At 44.6% G+C, this 23,588-nt stretch overlaps 1 protein-coding gene across 2 annotated transcripts; it reads left to right on the top strand.

Annotated features, from left to right (window-relative positions):
- Window positions 1-11,162: 11,162 nt before the first annotated feature.
- On the top strand, window positions 11,163-23,502 carry LOC135316180 (centrosome-associated protein 350-like). Of its 2 annotated transcripts, XM_064468493.1 has the most exons (10): window positions 11,163-11,558; window positions 12,227-12,310; window positions 13,322-13,365; window positions 14,179-14,272; window positions 14,828-14,905; window positions 15,418-15,487; window positions 15,921-16,549; window positions 18,465-18,566; window positions 21,783-21,908; window positions 22,651-23,502. In XM_064468493.1, the coding sequence occupies exons 2-10, from the start codon at window positions 12,268-12,270 to the stop codon at window positions 23,424-23,426; spliced, it is 1,962 nt and encodes a 653-aa protein (XP_064324563.1). In that variant the 5' UTR covers window positions 11,163-11,558; window positions 12,227-12,267; the 3' UTR covers window positions 23,427-23,502. The 2 variants fall into 2 exon arrangements, with proteins under 2 accessions (XP_064324563.1, XP_064324564.1); XM_064468494.1 differs by lacking the exon at window positions 14,828-14,905.
- Window positions 23,503-23,588: the final 86 nt, after the last annotated feature.

Genomic DNA, 23,588 nt, shown 5'->3' with positions numbered 1-23,588 from the left:
TGCAGACAACCCGTAATACAGACTTACAGCCAGGAATATTATTCATACCTGAAATAAGGAGGATCATCTGAGAGTGTAGACTTTGCTGACTACAGTTGTCTCTTTGAAAACCTTTTGAGCACAGAGACTTGGGAAAAGCTCTGAGTAATGAGCTTCTCTGAATAATTTAGCTGTGAGCATGCATGCCTGGAACAGCCACAACTGCTGTGCAAAGAGACCCTCTCTGGGGCTCACCTTCACACCTAGAGCTACACTACCCAGGCTAGCCAGCGGCATGGTGGGTAAGATGCCTTTTGGTGGTGAAGCCAGATGCAAACTCTTCACAGAACCTGGATAATAACACAGCAAGTGAGCTCTTAACTTTCTTTCCCCACCCCTCTTCTCCTGGTACAGCATGAAAACACACTTCAAGACCATAGCAGTTTTCACAAGTTACAGTCCTTTATGTTTGGGCGCATGCAGCATTTGAGGATTCGGCTTTTCCTATTTTGTGCATATTTATACATCCTGTGTCTCTGATGTCCCTGAATTTCCTTTTCATTAATACTCCTCTCAGCCTCAGAAGAGGCAAACAAAGAGGCAGAACTCATCCGCTTCCCTTAGCTTTCAAGCTTGACTGAAAATGCTTCATTAAAGAAATAGCAAGAGACTCTTAAAATTCCCTTGCCCTCAACCTCATAGCTTGTTTGATGAAATGAAACACTATGGCCTGACATTAGCCTGCTTGGTAGACGGGGATTTTTTAGGCAGGGCCAGAGGGGACCGTTTTGACTTCTTTGTCATATATGGTCATATATGCCTTGAATTCAAAAACCCAGAGCCTCCCCTTCAGCCAAAATCAGACTCTTTACCTCGGAGCTTAATGACTGCACAGAGTGCCTGGGAAGGCTTTTGAACTCAGCAAGCTTCAAGCACCGGCAGCTGATGCATGTTGTAACAGCATTCTCCCTCGTGCCAACCTCCTCCTCTGCCCTGGCACCGCTCTCTCTGGATGCAGCTTCCTAAGGGGGGACTGGCCCAGCCTGCCGTGGCACTGCAGCCCCAGTGCTGCTCTGACCCCAGTGCAGCGTGCTCAGGGTCTCTGCAGGCCCACTCATGTTCTCCATGCCTGGAATCAAAACTGGCCACTGCTGTGGTCTGCCTTTCAGCTTGCCTTTGCCATGGCCACGAATCACCTGAGACCCAGTCTGAGTAATGGGCCTAGAGGGAAAGCTGGAGCTGACTGCAATATCCAAGACAGATGATGTTTGATAATCAGCTGGCGGGGATGTGAACAGCCTTGGCATTATTAATTGCCTCTCACACGTGCCCCCAGGCATCTCAGTGATGTTTGCAGCAAGCTGGACATGCTTGAGCAACACATGGATTCCTGCTTCCTTTTCATCTCTTGGTAAATTCCCATCACTCCTCATCGCTTGGGAGCACGTGCTCTGTCGAGCATGGTCCCTGCCCGCTTGCTGTTCCTGCAGGAGAGTTTAACAGCCTGCAGGGCGCCTACTTCAAGAGGTCTTCTTAGGACTTCAACCAAAACTGCGAGAGGGTGATGGGAGTCTCTCTTGTGGTTCATCAGAAATATGCTGGCTTTTTTATGGGCTTGGAAGGCTTGAATAGCAGTAACAGGCAGCTTTTCTTGGAGACACTTTATCAAAGCTTTATTGCTCAGGCAAATACCCCAGCTCCTAGTGACAATCAGCTCATATTTACAATGATGGCAACGGGTTTGTTTAACCAATTTCCAACAGTCAACTGACAAAAAACCAATTTTTTCCTGCTGGAAGCCTGGGAAAACCTCCTGTTAGCATTAGCTGAAATAAGAAGTAATCTTTTATTATGCTTGAAGGCCCAGGGGAAAAATACAGATTTTCACATTTGAAGGGGGCTTTGTTTCCATTTTAAATTGTAACTGGTGGTGATGACATTAATTACAAGCAAGCATGTTTGGGTTTGTTTTTAAAACAGATTGCCAATAGTTACATTCTAATTGCGTTGTTTAGTCAAGCTTCTGCATGTGCTTTCCAAGCACTCACCGTGTAACCAACAGGGTTTACTTCTCTTTAGCTAACCAACAGCCCAGAGAATCAGAGGCAGGAGGGGCAGAGGGAGTGGGCCACACCGCAAGGTCACAGCGGCTCCTGCAGCAGCCCCAGACTGTTTCGCCCCTCACAGTCCCCAGGCCAGCTCTTTGTGACAGGAAGCACATTCTGGTTATAACCAAAGCTGCAGTCTAACCACACAGGCTCCGGTCTAAACCCATCAATTTCTTAATCAGCAATGAAAGCCAATGCAAAAATATCACCGTTCACAACCCAACTCTGCTAAGCGTTTATGGCAGGATATATAATTTTTTTTTCTACTTTTCTTCCACTTGAAGATAACCCTGTTCTTCTCATTCTAATAGAATATTAGGACAATATTATAGCAATATTAAGCAGCATTTTCTAAATGTAATAATTCTCATTTTTGGACTGATAACTGGCACACTCTGCACCATTAATGCTGATTTTTGAACAAATAGCAGAGCACAAGGAAAGTTTCAAAGGCCTGAAATATCTTAGAGAAGTTACTGTGATGACCCAAGTAACTTTAGCCTCATTTGTCCAATAGTGATGCCATGCTAATATGGGGGACAGTCAGAGGGCCACGGAATGTCAATCCCTTGCTCCAGAAAACTGCTCATCAAACAAGTGATCTTTCTTTTGAGATTATAAATTCAGTTAGTAAAGATAATTCTGCTGACTTAATAGGCTTAGACTTCTGCAAAGCAGTTGACTTAATCTTGCATGACATTCTGTTAAAAATAGTACTCAACAAAATCAATGTAGCTTATATTAAATGGATGGAGAATTTGGTAACATGCATCTAAAAGTAATTATCTGATGGAGGAATTTCTAGTGTGTCCAAAAGCATTTACTCTTGGTACAATGTTATTCAACATTTTTATCAATGATCTGCCATTACTGGCAAAGTTCATGTGAAAAATGAAATTTAGAGGAACAGTAACAATTAATGAGAGGTGGGGTTGGTTTGCTTGGTAGGGTGGGACACGTTGGAGCACGCATTCCAGCAGAGCCAAACGTCACTGCATCTACAGCTCTGATGACTAGAACAAGATGAAAACGCGCATGGCAAAATGAAAGGGCTGTGAAGGCTATCAGGGTACCGGGAACTAACAAACCAGGGGTAAGACTGCAAAGCAACACTACAGCAAAGAATGTAAATATCAGGTGCAGGAGTGACGCAAAATGAGCACGTCAATTAATTTAGCTTGCTTAAGTGAATTTTAAGGTGTGACTTAATCTTAGGCGACAGTTAACTTCATAGACAATAAAATTTCTGGGAACAGAAAGCTTTTTAGTCTAGTAAAAAGTGGCACATCTAGAACTTGCATCTAGGCAAATTCAGACTGGAAATAAGATGTGATGTTTAAATACAGGTAATTGAACTGTGGAACAACTAACTTAGGAGCTGAGTGCACCCTCTATTGGTTGATATCTGGAAGAATGGTGTTTAAATATGCTGCGGTTCAAACACAAGTCCTGGGTCTGATGCGGCATTCGCTGAGTGAGTGTTTACCCTGCGTTATGTCATAACTCTAATTAGACAATCTGCTCTGTTATCTGTAAAACCGCTCCTCTTGTTTTACATAGCGATCAGTTTTACCTACTGATATTTGATATGTTGTTCTGGGCTGGCAAATCTCAACATCACGCTGAGATGACAGTCGTGTTTTGCGCGTAACGTGCGGCAGTATCGATCACGCTCTGTGATTAACAGCCTGTGTCGCCTAAGGGACGAAATGAATATTAACGTTTGCTCAAGTTGTCTGTTGAGATCGAATATTTGTGTCCTTTGTTGACTGCAGCCTGAAGGCTGCATCAGCTTCTTGTAAAAGCACAGAGTCCTGATTCTGAATGAAAGGTTTGGGAGTGGCAAAGCACAGCGTTAGTCTGCGTTTACAATCCCATCCTCTCACTTTTCCTTGGAAAAGCAAAGGGCGTGAAGGTGGCTTGGCTCCTCAGAACACTGTGTCTACCTCTCGGCTGCTGCTTTTGACTTTCACTCAAGAGCTGCTAAATAATGTTGTCATAGAAAAATAAAAGGGGCATCTGTGAACCCTTCCAGTCCGGGCTACGCACAGGATGGCACATACCAATCGCAAGTATCTAGATCTCTACAAACTTATTACCTTTCTACCAGGCAGCACAATTAACCAAGTCCAAGTTTTCTTACCAAATTCTTGCATAGCAGTGGCACTCCCTGCTCACAGTGGCTCAGTCCCGAAATAACCAGCATTTCCAAGTGTCCAGGATCTGTTCTTTCTCTCAGTGAGGTAACACGCCCACCAACTTTGCTGCAAGGAAACAGAAATTCCTCAGGGTTGGCTTCTCTGCTTACATAAACTGGGATAGCTCTATTTACCGGCACAGGGCTGTACCACTTTACATCAGCAGAGAATTTAGCCTGTTTATTTTCCATTGGAGATGGGTATGCAGTTAGTATCTCTTTTCCTTTGCACTTAGCTCCATATAGATTAATTTTGTCAATAATAAGGCAATATTTTTGCTGGTTTACATTATTATCCAAAGAGGCAGAAAAAAAAAAAGCCTACACGAACAAATTGCAGTCACAGTCATAAATGATCTTGGGTTAAATGGCTGCGCTGTCTAGCGTCCCGGGGGATAGCAGCAAAGAAACTCCCGCAAATCTGAGGGCAACCTGACTTGACAGCATAACAAGGCAAAAGACAGTCTGTTGCGTTAGCTTACCCCGCTGCTTCTCTGGCGACAATATTTTTGGATTGGCATTTAGTGGTAAAACAACTAAAATCAAGGGGAAATCAGGTGAATTTATGAGCAGGGGGTCAATGGCCCCAGGGACTGTTCTTAGTAAGTGGGATATATAAAGCTCTTCTGCTCTCATAACCTCTTGCAGTCACGGTTCTGGCGTCCCAAACCGGGGCAGAGCAGATCAGCTCTGATGCACGACAGCCGTTGTGCACCGGAGATGAGCTGCCACGGTGTGCCTGTACACACCACAATGTACCGGCCTGCCCAAGACTTTCTACCTAGGTAATTAGATAAGCTTCTCACTATGTCCTTTGTAAATGATGCAGGTCTGAGATTAACGGCCTGCAAATTGCTGAGTGGACATAAAGAACTGAAAGGTGGCAGGAGGGATTCTGAAAGCCACTGAAGCTCCAGGGAAAGGACTACAGAGAGGAAAACATGCAAAGGGGAAGTGGAAGCTCTGGCTGGCAGCATCTGCTGTGTGGGCAGGAATCGATGGCAAAGAAACAGGCAGCAGCAGCAGAAGGACAGGAGGACCCAATTCCCAGATTTTGATGGGACTATTTGGATTTTGAACATTAAAGTATTCCTGAAGGAAGAGGCTGAAATCTTGCCATTCTTGGTAGCTGTTTGACGCTTTGTTGAAAGGTTGAAGCAGAGCAAAGTAACATTTGAAGAAAAAGCTGTGGAGAACAGTAAAACACACTTAGAGTATACAGAGTTTTGAGTCTTCGCTGCCAAGGATTCTGTATTCTCCAGCTCAAAAGGAAAGTTTCTTCTTGTATTTACCACCACAGATATACGGGTATACCCAGGTATATCTGGGTGTATGCAGTATAAACTGCATATTTAAATCCAGTCACACTAGTAAGTCAGGAGATTTTGAGTTTTATTACTAGATATGGCAACAAGGCAAGTTACTTAAGCACAGGCAGTTCTGCAGGAGCTAATGACCGCACTGGTCCCGTGGTGGTTCCATGTAAGTTAGATTTAACCATTACCCTTAGATGGGAGCAGGGTCACACAGGTGTGTGGTGTCTCATCCAGGAGAAGATTATGTGGCACTGTCACTCAGGTCTTGGTAATGTATGGTGATGAAGGCAGCACTGCAAAAATAATGTTGTTGCTGTCTCATACCACTCCATATATCACTGTGCTTGAATGTCAATAAATGGGAGAACCTGAAAACAGTAAATCATTCCCCAATCATCTGATCCCTTGTTACAGAAGCCCTCTTTGTGGCTTATAGCCCATTTGTCTCACTTATAGGTGTAACAAGCCATTCTGGGGGCCTTTACCAGATGAATTCTTCCCCAGCTCCAAACCAAAACCACAAACCGGGCAGCAATCCTGAGCTGCAGGGTCTCTCATCCGCAGGGCTGTGCAAGCAGGGAGCAGACCCTGCTTCTCGCTGGGTTTGTTGGGCAGAGGTATGGTAAATCCTTGTGCCTACTGCTCTGTTTTAGTGCACAGGGAACATAAGCCTGCTCGTTGCATGCCTGGTCCAGCCCCCATCAAAACCCACAAGAATCTTTGCATCAGCTTCTGCAGGGTTTAAGTCAAGCTTTAAGACACCTTACAACTTTGCACTGCTGTAATTCTCCCCACTCACCTACCCTTCCTTTTTCATTTTACAGTGCATGGAGACAATGTGCAAGGAAATGTGCCACTTTACCTGTAGATTGTTGATTTAAATTGCCTAGTCCCAGCCTGGCGCTATAAATCCTCCATGCAGCTGGAGAGCCCCGTTTACTATAGCGGGTTTCCATGGCAATCCTGCACTCTCCCACGTTCAGCTGCACAGTGCAGGCAGCCCCCCCCTCCCCTTTTTCACTTCAGATTCCATTCACATAGTCTCCTATTGATAGGAAAAAAACCCAAATGGACCATGGATAGCTATTTCCTATCTTAACACACTTTCTCCCAGTAACTGGATGATATATATGTATTTTAGCAGACAAAGAGAACACTTGCCCTTTTCCAGACATTATTTGGCATGCAGCATAACATCCAGATATTCTGAAGGTCTAGTTCTTTCCTGACACACATTACTCTTGTTATTTTAGGACACCAATAGGAAAATACAAGCTTAATATTTCCTTGTGTTTCTGGCTGTAATCACTGCAAAGGAAGTGTATCTTTCTATTGCAGCAAATCCCTCCCTAGGCTTGGGGCAGCTTCATGGTAGCCTCCCACCTACATTTGAGCTGTTCTCCGCACAACACGCCGTACAGCTGAGTGTATGACACAGACCATGGAAAAAGTGTCTACTTATTCCTGACACCGTGGGAAACAGCATGAGCTGCTAGGATTAAAAAGAAAAAAGGAAAAAGATCAGTGGTACCAGCAAAAATTCTGCAGCCAGGGTCAGACTCCTCCCTCTGTGTCGCTGAGGGTTTTACATGAATATTGCTATTTTACAACATTACCTGTGGAGAATGAAATTTGTGTCTTATCTCAGGAACTGTGAGAAGACATTGTTAATGGGGTGGCCCATTTATCTCCGTCTTATTATGCTGCTGATTTGAGAGATGACAAGTACCCTTAAGAATGACTTCAGTATGTGGTGGTCAACCCTAAGCTCTTTGCAGGTTCAGATCAAATCCTGATTTATTAAGTGTCTTTATCTTCATCCCTTTTAACTTCAGCTCATGTTTTGTCACAGATTTCAGCGGGTGCAGGATTGGGCCCTTGGCTGTCAGACTTCAGAGCAATACACTTTTTTTTTAATCAGCTGCCTCTTCCCACCATATGCTTACTACAAAATTCATGTCACATCCAGCTTGCAATCGAAGTTTAGATTTGTGCTTTGATTGTTTGCTAACTGAGAATTGCTGTGAAAAGTGGTTTACAATGTAAATTGCTTAGTCAGGCACTGTAAAAAAGCCAACAAACAAGTACTATTTCCTTTCCTTTTAGCTGGACACACATCCCAAAATTGAGGGGACTCACAACACCCTCACAAAACTAGGCACGTAGAGCAACCCAGCAAGAGAAAGAAAGGAGTGTTTCTGCCAGAGCTGTGAATTACTGCTTATAAGATCCTGGGAGTGTATGTGGCGGGTGCAAAAGCATGGCTGCATGATACGCCGCTGTTTCAAAACACGGAGACTTGGGGGGAATTTCTAGTTTTGGTTCACAGACATATGCACTTCCTGAATTTTGCTAGGCCTTGTGGGTTATTGGTTTAAATATTTCCTAAACAGTGACAGTGCACAACAGCGGAAACTGAAGTCTCTGGGAGGTGAGCCTGCAGCCTGAACCGTGTCAGACAAACCTCCAGACTCTAAACTGCCTTGTACGGGGTTGAGCAATTTCCGAGCCCACTTGCCTTTGCCTTGCAAAAACACTAGAAAACCACGCTGGAGCTCAGAGTGCCGCAGTGTGGCAGAGCTGGGCACTTCTTGTCCCACTTCATCATTGTGCATGTAATGGCAGTGGAAACTGCTGGATGGGAAAAAGCAAGAGCCTCGTATCTGGACAACGTGCTCTCCGTGGGAAAATCCCAGAGGATGGGTTAGCAGCATCTCTCTTGGCAGATTCTTAGCTGCAAAAAACTTTGCAATATCCTTTCCAGAAAAAGCCTAAATGGCTTTTGTAAAAGCTCCACTGGGTATGTGATAGCCTGTAGCCTAATTTGCTAAAACGAGTAGGTGGAAGTCTGAGTACCTCTGTAGGGGAAATTTCAGTGTTTGAGGGCTGACGCATCATAAGCGCCATATGAGTGAAAACATGGGGCCTAATTCTGCCTTAGTTCCATGCGACAGGAGCTGTGGAGTCAGCAGGCCAGAACCGTACACAACTGGCTCATTTCACTCATACAGACCTAAAATACAAATCCAAATGGTTTTGCTCCTATCTGCCTTGGCTCACACTTGGCTCCCTGACTTGGGAGTTTCACACACTGCAGAAGTGGGATTTGGCCCAAGGATAGGATTCACTTCAGCTCTCAGCAGATTTGTGGTCTAACACTCCGAGATGTGCAGCATAACACACTGGCAATCTGTCACTCTCCTGGCTCTCGTCAACTCCAACAGCTTGCTGAGAAAAAACAGTGCCAAAATAGATGCCAGTCCGACCTGAGGGACTTGAGATGTGTCGCCCCTGCGCAGCCGAAAGCTCTGCCTGTCACGGCATGTGCATTCCCACTCCGCTTGGCTCCTCCATCAACCTAGTGGGCCGGGACCAGCCCTGGGCTTTCCTGGTTACGGTCACAGTTTCCCATGTTACCAAATCTTCACTGAAAGTTGCCTTCCCACTGCTGAGGTTTCACGTTACTGTTCTCTTCTCTCTCTTCGGTGGACTGGTTCGCTTGGCACAGTGGCTGCCTGTGAACCCCGAGACTGCAATTAGGGCTCTTATCGCTTGCACACCCTGAATAGCTGTGGCTCCCCTCTTGGATAAGCTCTGCATTCTTAGCACTGAAACCTCTAATCAGGCCAAAACTTTGGCTTGGAACAGCTTGAAATAGGAACTCCGCGACTCCAGTCTGCAGCTTAGGAATTCCTTGTTTGGTTAGACTTGAAAAGCTGAAATGCTGGGGATATCTGAGCACAGACTGCAGTGACATTTATTAGATTAGCAGTCTGGGTCTGTTTCTTCAAAAGAACTTCTCTAGAGACCACAGGGATCCATGTACATGAAAGGATGTGGCATCGGTATCTTGCCTCACCATCTGAGTACTTTCCAGTAATAACGAACACTTACAATACTGACATTGCTGCTTAAAGCAAATCTGTAGAATTATAAAGCATGAACAGATAATTGAGGACACAGACCAGAAACAAGAGCCAGATTCAATATAAACCAAAATGCTGATGAAACAGTACATCAGTCTCCTCTTCTCTGCAGAGAGGTGGGATCTAGAAGAGGATACAAAGCCTCTTCTCAGGGTACTTACTGAAATTCAACCCATGACAGCAGCAATTGATGGCCACTGTTGTAGGGTAACAAGAAATGTGTTTTGTGCCTATTTGTTTGTATTGTACTCACATGCCTTCCATGAATATCTGAGCCAATGGCAAGTATAGCATTAGGACCTGCAGAATTTCAGCATATATGAGAGGATATTTCTGGGAAACAAATTTACAATTCAGAAATGGAAACAATTCCCAGGAAACCAATGTCTAAGGGCCATCCAAAGGCAGCATCGGATGATTAGCCTAGCCTTGGCCATTCTATGTTGACTGTAGTAGTTCTGGTTATAACCACAGATCCAGGAATTAGCTGGGAGTAACTGTGGCAAAGAGCAACATAAACCAAGTTTCCCAAAGCAATGCATGGGCAGCATGCAAACAGAAAGCAAATTCACCAACTGAGATATGCCTTAAGGGATGCTTAGCCATCTGCAGGTGTAATCTCGGGGTGGGGGTGGTAGTTAAGAAATGCACCAACAGGATCTGCCTGGGATGTCACTGCTCATTGAAGCCCATAAGAAAGATGCTCTGTGAAAAGGCTGAGTACGAAAATGAAGAGGAGAGTGAATCACTGCAAGAAGTTTTCTGCTGCTACCCACTCTGGGTTGTCTTTGACCAAGGTGGAAACTGCTGTTCTCCAGGGCTGTCCTGGCAGAAATGGGGCCGGAGCCTCCCAGCACTGTGAGTGCTTCGTCTCCTGTCTGCAAGCTGAGTTTGCCATCTGCTGTTTGCTGAATAAACTGTTCCCTCTTAATCTGAAATGGGAGGGTAAGATCAGCAAAACCTGAAGAACCAGAATGGCTACCCCCAGATTTCAAATACTTAAAGTTAAAAACTGTGATAATTAAAAAAAATGACACCCTTGACGGTGGAAAAGCCTTATCTGAGACTTTAGCATACACTTACTTTATATTCTCAGGCTTTTCTTTATAACCACAAAGACCAGAAACCTTTTCGTTCATATCCCTCTAAATAAAGGCAAGATTCAGAATTAAGCCCCCTGCTCTCTTGAAACCGGGGGTTCAAGTGTGACAGAGAGTGCTGCTGAGAGCAGGACCAAAGGCTGGATGAGCCCACAGAGGATGGCGTGAGGAGAGGTGCCTTGCGATGACAAGTGGTGCTCTGCAATAAGGAACGATGCCCTGGGATGAGGTCTCAGATAGGTCTGGTTTCTCGCCCTGCTCTAGCACCATATTATCTCTCCATCCCAGAACTGCAGAGCTGCTTCCACCTGGGCCCCAGCTTGGCCACCGTGCTCCTCTGCTTCCCTGCCCTCCTCTGCAGCCACCCAGCCCTGGGAACGGTCATTGCCAGGATGTCAGATGCCCTGGAAAGGATGGAAGGGCTTGTCAAGAAAGCTGCTGGCATCTTGCCACATGTTTGCAAGCTGAGATCAGCATTCAGGCTCCTCTTGCTGCTGTTTGTTTTCTCCTCTGTTCCTAACAGACTCGCCCTGTTGCTACTGTAGCCCTGCACAGAAGGGCTCAAAGAAAGGTGTGGCAACGGTTGATGGCTGGCAGGGCTGGTGGGACTCCTCTGGATGTCCTCCTGTGCGTCCCAGCACCCATGGGCAGGGCAGGGACTGACCTGGCGTTTGTCTCAGAGGAACTTCTGTATTCCCAGCTAGTGCCAGGGAGCTGGTGCCTGTGGATGGCTCAGCCCAGGTAAGGAGCAGCAAATGGGCTGTTCAGTGCTGAGTTCTTTCTCACACCTCCCTTTGGAAGTGCCTTCTGGGATTAGCCACTGTAGAAAGACTGCAGCCCTCCCACAGATCCTCTCTGAAGTGCTTCTCTGCGTGCTTTTGCACAGCTCCTAAGTGGAAACTTTGTTCCACCTGTGGATAAGGCTTCAAAAGGTAAGTGTTAACAAGGCAGTAACAGGGGGACATAGGAGGGAGCTGACTTTCTTGACTCTCTGATCATACCATCATTGCCCCAGGTGGGCGTGCTAGGCTCCTGAGCTGGTCCCAGGGCAGCTCTTTGGGGTGTATTGACCCAGAGCAGGACATGGGGGTTGGTCCCTTCTCCCAGGTAACTAGCGGTAGGACGAGAGGAAACAGCCTCAAGTTGCGTCAGGGGATGTTTAGGTTGGAGATTAGGAAAAATGTCTTTACTGCAAGGGCTGTCAGGCATTGGAACAGGCTGCCCAGAGAGGTGGGGGTGTCACCGTCCCTGGGGGGGTTCAGACAATGTGCAGACATGGCCCTTGGGGACATGGTTTAGGAGGCCTGGGGGTGTTGGGTTGGCGGTTGGACTTGATGGTCCTAGAGGTCTTTTCCAACCTTAGTGATTCTATGATTTACCAGCTGTGGCATATCCCTGTCTCTCCCTGAGACTCCCTCACAAGGCTGAGAAAAGTAATAATAACAGGTAACATTTGCAAACACCACAGAAATGTAAATTATGAGGGCCTTTATGGGCAGTCAGCAATTATAGATGAGAAAAAAATATGTATAGGCATAAAAATGACCTAGTCTGTTCTCAAAGGGCAGCATTGACTAGTCCTTTTGCATGGTTATTTCAGACATGGATATCAAGCAAGCAGAGATCTAGCACAGCTGAAAGATGGATAACAGTTTTGCATCTGGAGAATCAGATCCTCTAGCTGGTACGTGGGTAATGAGCTTCCATTTTCCTCTGTACGGTCATAGAGAGACTCGGCTAACTTCATTGTAACCCAAGGATTTATTGCTTATTGAAAGTGGTTAGTTTAATCTGGATTGCATTATTTTAGACACAACGGAGCAAGTATTTTGAAGTTTGGAGACTGTTGGGCAGTTTTGTAACTGTGCTTGTAGCTCTACAGCAACACCAAAACTCCCCATTTCATGCTGCTTTCTAAAAGAAACCTGCTCTATAAATCTTCCTCAGCCTGAAGTTATCAAGATTCAGTTACTGTTGAATGCCATACGAGGATAGGCTGGGAGAACAGGGTTTGCTCAGCCTTGAGAAAAGGAGGCTCAGAGGGGATCTCATCACTGTGTACCAGGACTTAAGGGGCAGCTACAAAGAAGATGGAGACTCCCTAGGGAAGGGGTTGACTTGGCCTCGTTGGACACCTTCAAGAGTCGGCTGGACATGGTGCTGGGCCACCTTGTCTAGACTGCACTCTGCCTAGAAAGGTTGGACCAGATGATCCCTGAGGTCCCTTCCAACCTGGGATTCTGGGATTCTGTGTATGCAGTAAGTTCACACTAGGAGCTTCTCTGTATCTGATGTTTTGCTTTGTTTTTTTCTGTAAAAAGACACAAGCCATTTTTACTCTCACAAGAAATCCTGTATGGGGTGTTTCTGTAAGTAACTACTTCCAAATAGGATTGAATTGGGAAATTCAGCTCAGTCTTTCTTAACTATGTGCAAAACTGCCAGTTAATATCAGTAAGGACTTTGCTGAATAAACACTAATATAGCTCAAAGAGCATTAGTTCTGACAGAACTAAGCACATTTTGAAAACAAGCTGTATATAAAAGCAGTCCAGACACAATTTTTCAGGAGCAGTTCTGTGTTTCAGCCACCAGCTCTATAATCAGTTCTGACTTGGGCATGAGGGAAATTGCCAGTAGTGAAGACACGTGTGAAAAGATGCTAAAACATGTCTTTCATCTCTTGCTTCTGTAGATGTGGCCTTGGTGTGGAAGAGCCTTCAGAAAGCCAAAGCAGTGGTACGTGCAGTTCAGGGAACACTTGCTGTCACATACCTTTATTGCTTGCTGTCAGCTACCTGTGCATCACCCCCACAGTGTTTTCTTTCATGGAAATAATGTAATAGAAAGCGATGTAAACAGGCCATTTTGTTTTTCTTTTGCGATGAACATATAAACTCTTTAATCATTTGCTAAATGACTAAAAGGAGAGAAGGAGAAAAGCAGGGAATCTTACTGAATTTCACAACACTTCAAAATCAATGACAAGAACAGATAAAAGTTTGCCTTGCTGCAGTTGAAGCCCTGAGCAGACTAATAGCTGACACTCACTGAGCCGAGACATCCTCCGAATTCTCCCTGTCTTACTGTCCTCTTAGGAAACATAAGAACGTTTATATCAGGCACAGCAGCTGCAGTCATAACAGTGAAATTGCTTGGATGAATATGTGATATTAGCCAAATGCATGCAGCATTGTTCACGCACTCAAGGCCTGACACTAGTATCACACTGTTGAAGTTGCTATTGGCTGGGGTTACTTCCTGCTTATGCTGTTTTTAAAAACATCAGAGCAGCTCTGGTAAAAATCTGAGGCACACATACATGCAAAGTGTAAATAATGGACAGAGTTGATTTAATCTCTTATCTTCCCAGTCAACTGCATTCTTTCCAACTGTAGGAAATGCCACATGGAACATGCTTAGACATGCCAGTATTTACACAGTAACTAGGAGCTGCAAAATTAATCAGAGAGGCAGCGTATGCCAGCAAAAGGCTACCATGGAAAAAAAAACATATGTCTCCCTTCAAAAGAAAAATCTGCCTTTTCACAGCTACAAAGGATTGAAAACAAATTTTATCATCAAACATGGAGTTGTGCCAAATCACAGACAGCCAGAAGAAAGCCTTGGCATGAAAAAAGCTTTGGTGAGTTCTGAGTTACTGGGAAAATGCTGAGACAGGGGGATTGCTTTGGTGCTGGAGGGAAGGGAAGGTGACAAGAGACAGTGAAAGGCCCTCTTTATTGAGGAAAGGGTATATTCTCATCAGCTTTCTACTAGTGTTCCCTGAAGAATATCACAATGCACCACAATGCACAAGGAGTCACACCTTGCTGGGCAGAGCTCAGGCAAAAGACGCGGCATTAATATCCACCAGCTACAGCAAAGTAAATGTTACTTGTGCTTCTCCTCTGAGGTTTTTTTCCTAGAGGTAACTGAAGTGATGTAAATACAGCATTTTGTTTGTTTACTTTTGCAGGAAATACATAACGTGTTTAAAATCATCTCTAAAAGGCAAAGTGGGTTAAGAAAAAAGCAGGAAATTTAACGAAATTCCAGAACTCTTGCAAACTAATGACAAGAACAGACTTCACTTACTATTTTTGCATCTGCTGGGTATTTGTTTTTGAGATGGCTTATTGGCTGGGAACAGTTTAAGCTGCCAGCCTTTGATATTTATGGATGCTCTTTCCTTCCTAAGCAGCAGGGCTTTGTACCATGCTCAAGGAGATGGCTCACTGCCTGGACCCCTGTCTCAGTAACAAGGATAGCAAGAGAGGTGTGTTGAGTTGCTCTGTTAGAAGCTTTGCTGGAGCTCGTGGTTTTGCACATGAATCTTTTCTCTTGCTCCCAAGCCTTTTGAACAAGGGAAGGAAAGATGCGATGAATGTGGCACTGGGTTTAAATGACAGGGGCACGATGTGACCTGGCAGAGAACGCTTTAACACCATATACTATGGTACTCAAGTAGGTGGGACATGGGGTACTAAAGCTAGCATAGGTTTCTGTGCAAGCTAGTAACCAAATACTGAGTCTGCCCTGCAGCCCTGGGTGGCATGGAGACAGCGTACACAGAGGTTTTTACAGCAAAGAACAAACTCTTACTTTTCCTTCCCAGAACTGCAATGCTGCCAGGCTCATTACAAGTATGAGCGAAATTGTACCCAGGTGTCCAAAGGGTCCAAAGGGTTTGGTTGGGGAATAGTCCCCAGTAAAATGAACTGGTTTAATTTAATGGTTAAGGAGCCTTTTTTGTCATTTTGACATTGACATAATTTTGCTATGCTGTAGATGGCGAGAGGAACAGAGATGAAACAGCTTTGAATAACAAAAAGAGCAATGAGATTCCTCCAGCCTGCAGGTAAATAATAACCTTAACGTACAGCACTTGGTGGATGAAGAGGCGAAAGCACACATAAAGGGATTTAAAGTTCTGGGATGCAGGACTCCAGAAAAAGCCTTAGTATTCATTAGGAAAAAAGAAAAAGTCACCAGACAATTTCACCCTCGGAAATACTGACCAACAGGCCAGTGGAACAGCCAATGCCCTGACATTAGTTCTCTGTGTTAGTCTATCTGCCCATGCTTGTAATAATCACAGTCCACTTGGTACTTTCCCAATATTATCTCCATTTACCAAACTGCTGGTAACTGGCCAAACGCTGATCCTGTGGGGACACTGAGACCACCATCAGAGCGTGTTCTGGAAACACAACTGTCATTCGTATTAGCAGTCTATTGAATAATTTAATAAAATACCCTACATATTCAGTCTTGTTTTTCTTTTCCTTAAGGAAGGGAAACTGTGCTGCTCTTTCCCCTGCTTGGTCACAGACCTGTTTCCTTGAGAGCCCTGCTGTCAGCTCTGGCCCACTCCAAATGACACTGCTGTCCCCCAGGGAAGACTCATGCTCAGCACCTTGCAGCCCTGCCAGGAGGGAGGCTGTGGATGGTGAAGGCACAGCTGGGACGTGGTCTTCTGCAAAGGGCCTGTATAAACCAAGAAGGGACAATTTCAGGGAGCAGGCGGATTCAAGAGGTCGCACAGTACAAAAGGAAAAATCTCCCTGCTCCTTGCGTCACCCACCTCACACCCCTGCTGGGAGCAGTCTGTTCTCAGCTGTCCCACGTGGCAGCCAGAGCGATGCTCCTGCATCCACAGCTGTCCTGCTTCCTATAGACCACCTTCCATCAGCCAGCAGGCCCAGTGATCAGAAGCTGGAAGAGTTGAGGAAAAAATCACCCCAAAAGAAGTTAGAGCAACTCAAGAAGAGAATCCAGGAGCAGAAGCAAAAGCAGCAAGCAGCATCTCAGGAGCAGAAGTGCCTGATCTCTTCCTATGCTAAAGAGCCACAGCAAAAAAGACCCCTGAAGAGAAAGGTGTGCAAAGTGGCATCTGCTCCTTCTGCTCCGGTTTACAGAGGTCAGTAGTAGCCTGGCATCTATGGAGAAAGGCTGAAACTATGTATTACCTAACAGTGCTTCAGCACAGCTGAGTAACTAACGACACAGCTTCTGCCCCACATAAACTTTGGTTTATGTTGGGCAGCAACCATGTGCATGCGATAAATTCATTTACTGCTGCAGCCCTTGGGGGAGCTGTAAACCTCCCTGTGCTATACATATCAACCTGCCTACTGAGTTCACTTCTCCACTGGATTTACTGCCCAGCATGCAAAAATTTATAAATTTCTTTCCACAAAATAGTAAATAATTTGCTGCAAATATATTCTTTTCTCCCCTTTCCTCCCACATTCTTCCTTTTGCCAGATAAAAAGCATGAAATGGGAAATTTCTGCACAGTAATGTAGAGAGGCATCACAGGTATTTAAAGCAGGAACCGTGTAGTTCAGGGGCATTACAGGGGATTTAACAGTGCATTCACTGGAACTAGTGTGGATCTGAAAGCAAATATTATTAGACTTTCTTATCCTGCTTTGCTGCTAGATTTGGGCCTGAAGTACCATTCATCTACAGCTGCCACTTTAGTTTAGCGTGATTTAAGACCTCAGGTTGCTGTGAGTACTGGAGAGCAAGGACTGCCTTCGGCTAGCCTGGTTAGCCTGCCCACTTGGCCATCTTCTCAGCCAACGGGGGATTACTGGGGGTATATTAGACTAGAGAAGACGAGCTGAAAAGCTGTACATAATAAATCTTATTGCTATAATAGCATTAATGTTAATTCATTGAGCACTACAATCCCTGTCACACACCACCAGCTTCCATGCGTATTTCTCTTAGATTCACTCCAAAACACCTTTTACAATGATTTATGGAAGTATATTATAGTGCTTACCTCGGGCCTGTGGGAGCACATGTCCATGCCACCGTCTCCCCCTTCCAGCTGAATCAGGCAGCGCATTCTGCCATCACTGCGCAGCATCACCCCTCCTAATGGTCCGAAGCCAAAGCCACAATCCCTGCCGAGCCTCTTTTGAACATTCTCAGGGGAAAGGCTAGTTTAGTTTGTTTTGAACCCAGAGCATTTTACACAACTGAGTTAGGGAACTACCAGACAAACAGTTCAACTTGCAGATCGAAGGCAGCCTCTAAGGCTGGAGGTTAACAGCTCCAGGCACTTGGTTCAGATGCAGCTTGTTCAGCTTGTCTAACTGTACTCTACCATTAAAAAAAGTGTGTCACAGCTGCTTTGCCAGATACTACCTCTGTCAGACACCTGCAGTCTGGCCTAGGAAGGCTGCTTCTCCTTGTCACATGTACAGGAACTCAATGCTGTCAGATACCAGCATCTGCGCTGCTCCTTGTAGCCTAACAGGTTTCAATCACCTGTTTAGGCTTTAGGGCTGTGACCCTGAGGTCTGGTGTCTCCTTGCCTGATGAAAAGCACACAATACCAGGCAGAGAGGAATTTACCATCCCTGGACAAGGGAGGGATTCTAAAAAAGCCCTCAAGATCATAGGTTAGCAATGCTGTATCATAACAGTTTGTTCCAGGCAACTTGCCCAAGCATGCAGCGTTTGTGTACTCTGCTGGGAAAGGTTAGTCTGGAGCACCAAGAGAAAGGTGTCCCATTGCACCTACTGGATGTGCCATTTTGGTCAGGGCTGTCTGCATGTTACGCTGTTGTACAGGTAGATGGGGGTCACAGTCATAACCTCCGGGATCCTAACCAATGCTTGTTTTGCTGGGACATCTCCAGCACCACAAAAAAGGGAGTCCTGCTTGTTCTGTGACCAGTGTCATTAGAGAGACTCCCCCTTTTGTGTTCCAATGGAACAGGACTGGGTTTGGTTTGTTGGTGCCAGCAGTCATGTCTCCAGTTTGTTTTTAGCTGCATACTAATTCTTTTCTGTGGGTTTTTTCCTTCTGATTAAAGACCAAAGACCAGAGAGAAGCTCAGCATGGAGAATTCAAACACAAAGCCAGAGGCAGCCTTCACCCAAGTCCTCTGTTCTGGTGAGAGCAGCGACAGGCAAAGGTGAGGATGAAAATCAAGAGAAGTTACAGAAATTTATGGGCAAAACTACTGGAGGTCAGTGGCATCTGAGCACTCACCTGCCAAAATCTTTAGCTGGGTGTTAAAACAATACTAAATCCTAGGATCTGCAGTCAAGGACCAGGGCCTAGTTATACCAAGCAGGTAACAAAGAAAACCACTGAGGGAACAGGCAAAAATCAGCATTTGTTCAGGGAGGCGGAAGATGACCACAGGCAGCACAAGGAAACAAGGCTTGATTTCTAAATTAACTGTAACTAAACAGGTTAGCTGCTGGTCAGTTGTGCTGAGGCCCCTGGGATGGGGTGCCAGATTGGCCACCTGATACCACTTTCTGTCACTGAAAAATAAGCCATACATCCTAGGTGGGAAGAGCTGTCCATCACCTATTCAGTTCTGTGTTTCCTGGTGAATTAAGAGTGCCACCAAAAGGCAGGCGTTCCCTGGCCTGCAAAATAGGGACTGAATCAAAGTAGTGAAAAGTCAGAAGAATTGTCCACAGCCTTACTACAAAGTCAACAATGGGAACAGGATTCCCAATCACTAGTTCTTGGTTTTTCTTTGGCGGGTATAGCTAAGTGGAGTTTTTAATTACTGGAGTAATTTTACCCATTTAATGCTATTACTTTGCATTGGATTTAGTTGCATTCAGACTTTGTGGAGAACAGACAAACAGTGGAAGTGCGATGGGCGCTGCTCACTCAAAGCTCACTCAAAGCAAAGGTTGTATTTTACACTAGCCAAGTTATTACACATGCAATTTGTGTGAAACAGAAAGAAAAAAATCCAAGCTATCTAATACTGTGCAGAAGAAATGATGAGCATAGCAGCATCATGTGCTCTGCTACGTAAGTACTATTTAAAATGCATGAAATATATAATAATTTCCTTCTTCCTCTTTTTTTTTTTTGTTTTAATGGATTGTTTGAAAAATGGCTTGATCTTCCTCTGAGAGTGGGTCATAATAAGACCATGCCACGTGAAGCATTCATCATTGTAACTGCCAGTGTCATGGTGTCTTTATTGGCTATTAGTTTCTGTCAGTGAAAGAGCCAAGGCAGGGCTACAAAGAGATGAATGAGGGGCAGGGGTCAGAGCCAGAGTACTCAAGAATTTGATGAATTATAAATTTGCTGTAGTTAACAAAAAATTAAGTCACAACAGCTATAAAATATTCATCTGTTCATAGGTAGAAAAAAACAGGATAATATTTAAATAAAAAATTTCCTTCTAGCAAGTGTTTTCATCAGAAATACTGCTCTTGAAATCTAGCATAATAGTTTCTGTAGTTAATAAATGCTGTAGATAAAAAAAAAAGATTTAATTGAAATCAGAAAACATGGTGAAGCAAAGATTTAGATCTACATACTAACTTGTCAGTTGCATTCAGAGAAATCAAGACAGCATAAAAATAATTACATCCTGCATTTTTAATACTGCTAAACTAGAAAACAAAGTAATACAGCAAGGTGTTTCATTAAAAACGGTGATGGATCTCGGCTGCTCCAAGTCCAACAAATTTTGGCAATTCCACTCATGGTTCCAGCTGTCAGACACCAAACTGCTTAGATCTAATGAATAATTCCTCTGAAGGCTTCCCAAGTAAGTCCCCGTGATTATAGGAAGTGACTTCAGCCCCACAGAGAGTGAAGCTCTTCCTTGTCTGAAGAACATAATTTCTCTTGTGACATGACCCAAACCGTACGAGTAAGATGAGCCTCCAGAGCATCTCAGAGTCTGCTGCAAATCCTGCTGATGTAAGAGGCTGTGCCTCCCTCAGTGGCCATGGTACGGAGCCTGGGGCTGGCAACTGAGATGTTGCCTTACAGCAAAGGGGACTCTCGGGGCAATCCCTTTAACCAGTCAGTCTCTGAAAGTGCTTCGTGTCCAACAGGTGATTCTGAGGTGCTGCACACAGTCAGCTCAGCCCACTGACAAGTTTACTGAACAGAAGCTAGAAGAGCCTGAGGCAGTCAGTTGGCTGAGTACTGAACCACATCTTTGAGCTGAGGGTGGTACTGACTAAGAGTGAAATCTTTTCTTTAAAAAGAAGCTTAAATATTTTCATTGGGGGAGAATTTGATGGGGAGGATATCCATGCAAATACCAAATAAGTACCTGTTTAGTCACCTTCTGCTGGAGAAGTGTTTGCAATAAATACATAATTATCATAGAAACATAGAATCACAGAATGCTTTGGGTTGGAAGGAGCCTTTAGAGGCCATCCAGTCCAACCCCCTGCAGTGAGCAGGGACATCTTCCACTAGATCAGGTTGCTCAGAGCCCCGTCCAGCCTGACCTTGAGTGTTCCCAGGGATGGGGCATCTCCCACCTCTCTGGGCAACCTGGGCCAGTGCTTCACCACCCTCATTGTAAAAAAATTCTTCCTTATAATTATGCCAGTGCAAGTATTGGCATGCTGTGAATGCAACCTGGAATTATGAAGTAAAACAGTGATAAATGTCTATTATGTGACACCACCTATTAAGCAAGAATAATTTGTTTGTGCTGCATACTGCATCGTTTATTTTTGCATTATACATTGTCCCTTGTCCTGTATCGTTCATTGATTCTTCCACACTGCATCCTGCTGATTCTCACCAGTTTAAAAATTAATTAATTTACTCTAGTGAGTTTGAAGTAATCACAAGGAAAATAATATTTTCATCATCCCCCTCCCTCCAGTTCTCAAATCTGCTGGTACTCAGTAAGTACCAGCTGTCTGCAGCTGCCGTCACAGAAAGATGCTCTCAGATGCTCTCAGGTCGGTGTCCTGACCTCCTCTTAGTGTTCTTGAGGGCTCTGGGAGTCAACGGTTTCTGAGTAAAACTTGTAAGAGTTGTGTGAACATGCTTCAAGTGTTAAATGATATAAATGCTAATGGTAAAGCCTTAGGAAATCACTGAACATTCATGCGTTGCCCTCATCTGAGTCACGAACCAGCTCTCTGTCAGTCAGTGAACAGACCCTCGCAGAGTGATAGCCTGCAAGGCTTGAGTGCTTTAAAAACTTTTTGTTACCCAAGTATCATCAACCTTTTTTTTTTGTTAAACCTGCACTGACTGAAACTTTTTAGATCTCCCCACACCTTGGATGTGATTCCCGGAAATGACCATTAAAAAGATCTATAATAGAATTACAATTTCCTTTCAAGGAATAGTGAGGGTTTAATAATTAAATACAAGTCTTCTGTTTCAGGTACAAAGCCACATGGTGCTTCTGCATGGAGGGAAGGTCAGAAGTTAGCTAGAAAGTTACTTGGTCCACCCCCTACATTTCCAAATCTGAGGACAGCTGAAGAGCAGACCACAGCAAATACCTTTGGTACAGTTGCCTCTCTGCTACACTAGTTGTTTTGGCACACAAACAATAAAGTTGTTTATTAAAACTAGTTGAAATAAAAGGTTTCAAGGTCCTTCTGAGCACCTATTATTAATGACTCTTGCAATAACTCACCTGTCAGGTTAATGACCACCCAGAACAACTACTAAAGCTGTTGTCCCTCGTCAACTGGCACAATGGATCCATTGTGGTTTTGAAGAGACAATGCAAATGCACTATTGCCCTTAAAATAAGACTTGTCTGGATCATGACACAGGTTATGTCACCCTAGCAGAGATACGGCATCAGCTCAGGTCCTGCACATACTAGCGTACACTGCTTTTCAGCTGGTTTGGTTTGCCAGACACAGCTGTAGAGCTTCCTTGCATCTCGGTTAGCTGAGGCTGGCCACCGAGTTCTCATTGTGCTACAGTGACAAGATTAGAGGTTCATGAGATAAAGAGTTTCACTGCCCATATATGTTAAATTCTGTTTATACTGAAGGGCCACAGACTACACATCACATGTACAATTGGCCACTGCAACTTCAAATTTCACACTTACAGGTTTGCCTTCTCCTTAGAACATTACAGATTTCACAACAGATGTACAAGCCGAGGCTACACGTGCAGATAGTTCTCAGACCTATAGTAGGAAGCAGGTTTTGAGATGCACATGACAGATACAGGAATTGAAACATCTCTGAAATAATAACACCACTGTTTTTTCAAAATGTTTCCCACAGAACCTGGTAGAGGATTTGTAGCCATGCCAGTGATGGAAAACAGCTTCAGAGAAAAGGGAAATGAACCTGTGGGGAAAAACCCTGAATTCAAAAGCTGCATGGTTCCCCGCAGCAAGCCTGTTGAGAGGGGCAGCAATGCACCAACCAAGGATACAAAACAAATACTCAGGAACCTGCATTTGCAAAGCCAGTATCATGATGAACACAGACATACTAGGCTCCCAAAAGATACTGCAAAAGGCAAGGTAGAAGTTCTGCAGGTATTCCTAGGGATCCGTTCTCCTTCACCCGGTCCTCGGGCCATAACTCCCTCTGCCTTCAGTGGGGAAAAGATCCGATCTTCATTAATAAAAGATGGAGCTAAGCCCAGCAGCTCAGGAAACTGCAAAAGAGGAGAAAACATATCTCCTCAGAGACAGAAGGGCTCAAGCAGCCCTGCCCGGAAAGGGTCTGAGAAAGAAAACCTTAAGCACCCTTCAAAGAGGAGGGCAAGCACTAAAAAACCTCACCCGTACAGCCCTGAAATTGTTCAGGAATTTATGTATCAAAAGAATGAAGAAAGAAAGAAAAAAATCCTGGAAGAGAAAAAGTCTTTGGTGCAGGCCATGGAGATAAGAAACAAGAGATTGCAAGAAGTATACAGGAAACAGCAAGAAGCTATTGGAAAGAAAATGTGTTCTGACAAAACACGCAAGCTCATTGGGGAAAAAGCTTCTGCAAAAGAAAGTCCTCAGTGTAAACTTGAGCAAGTAAGTCATAAAGGAGCGGCAGACTGAAAACCCTCCAATCTTGATCAGTACAGAACCATGTAGGAGATTAAACGCTTTATGCAAATGCTTTGAAGTGTCAGGGGGAAAGAGTTTTATCTGGAAAAACAGAGCAATTAACTTCTAATTATGGCAAGAACTGCTGGGCTCATTAGTAAGGCTGGAACCCTT

This window comes from Phalacrocorax carbo, chromosome 18, assembly GCF_963921805.1.
Source record: "Phalacrocorax carbo chromosome 18, bPhaCar2.1, whole genome shotgun sequence".
Lineage (NCBI taxonomy): Eukaryota > Metazoa > Chordata > Aves > Suliformes > Phalacrocoracidae > Phalacrocorax > Phalacrocorax carbo.
This window is presented reverse-complemented; position numbering and strand designations above follow the sequence as displayed.

Excerpts from the sequence above, each read along its gene's own strand:
- LOC135316180 (XM_064468493.1), top strand. The coding sequence starts at position 12,268 with ATGGATAACAGTTTTGCATCTGGAGAATCAGATCCTCTAGCTG. Across the intron at positions 13,366-14,178 it reads TTCAGAAAGCCAAAGCAGTG|CTACAAAGGATTGAAAACAA; the intron begins GTACGTGCAGTT and ends GCCTTTTCACAG. Across the intron at positions 16,550-18,464 it reads TTCTGCTCCGGTTTACAGAG|ACCAAAGACCAGAGAGAAGC; the intron begins GTCAGTAGTAGC and ends TTCTGATTAAAG.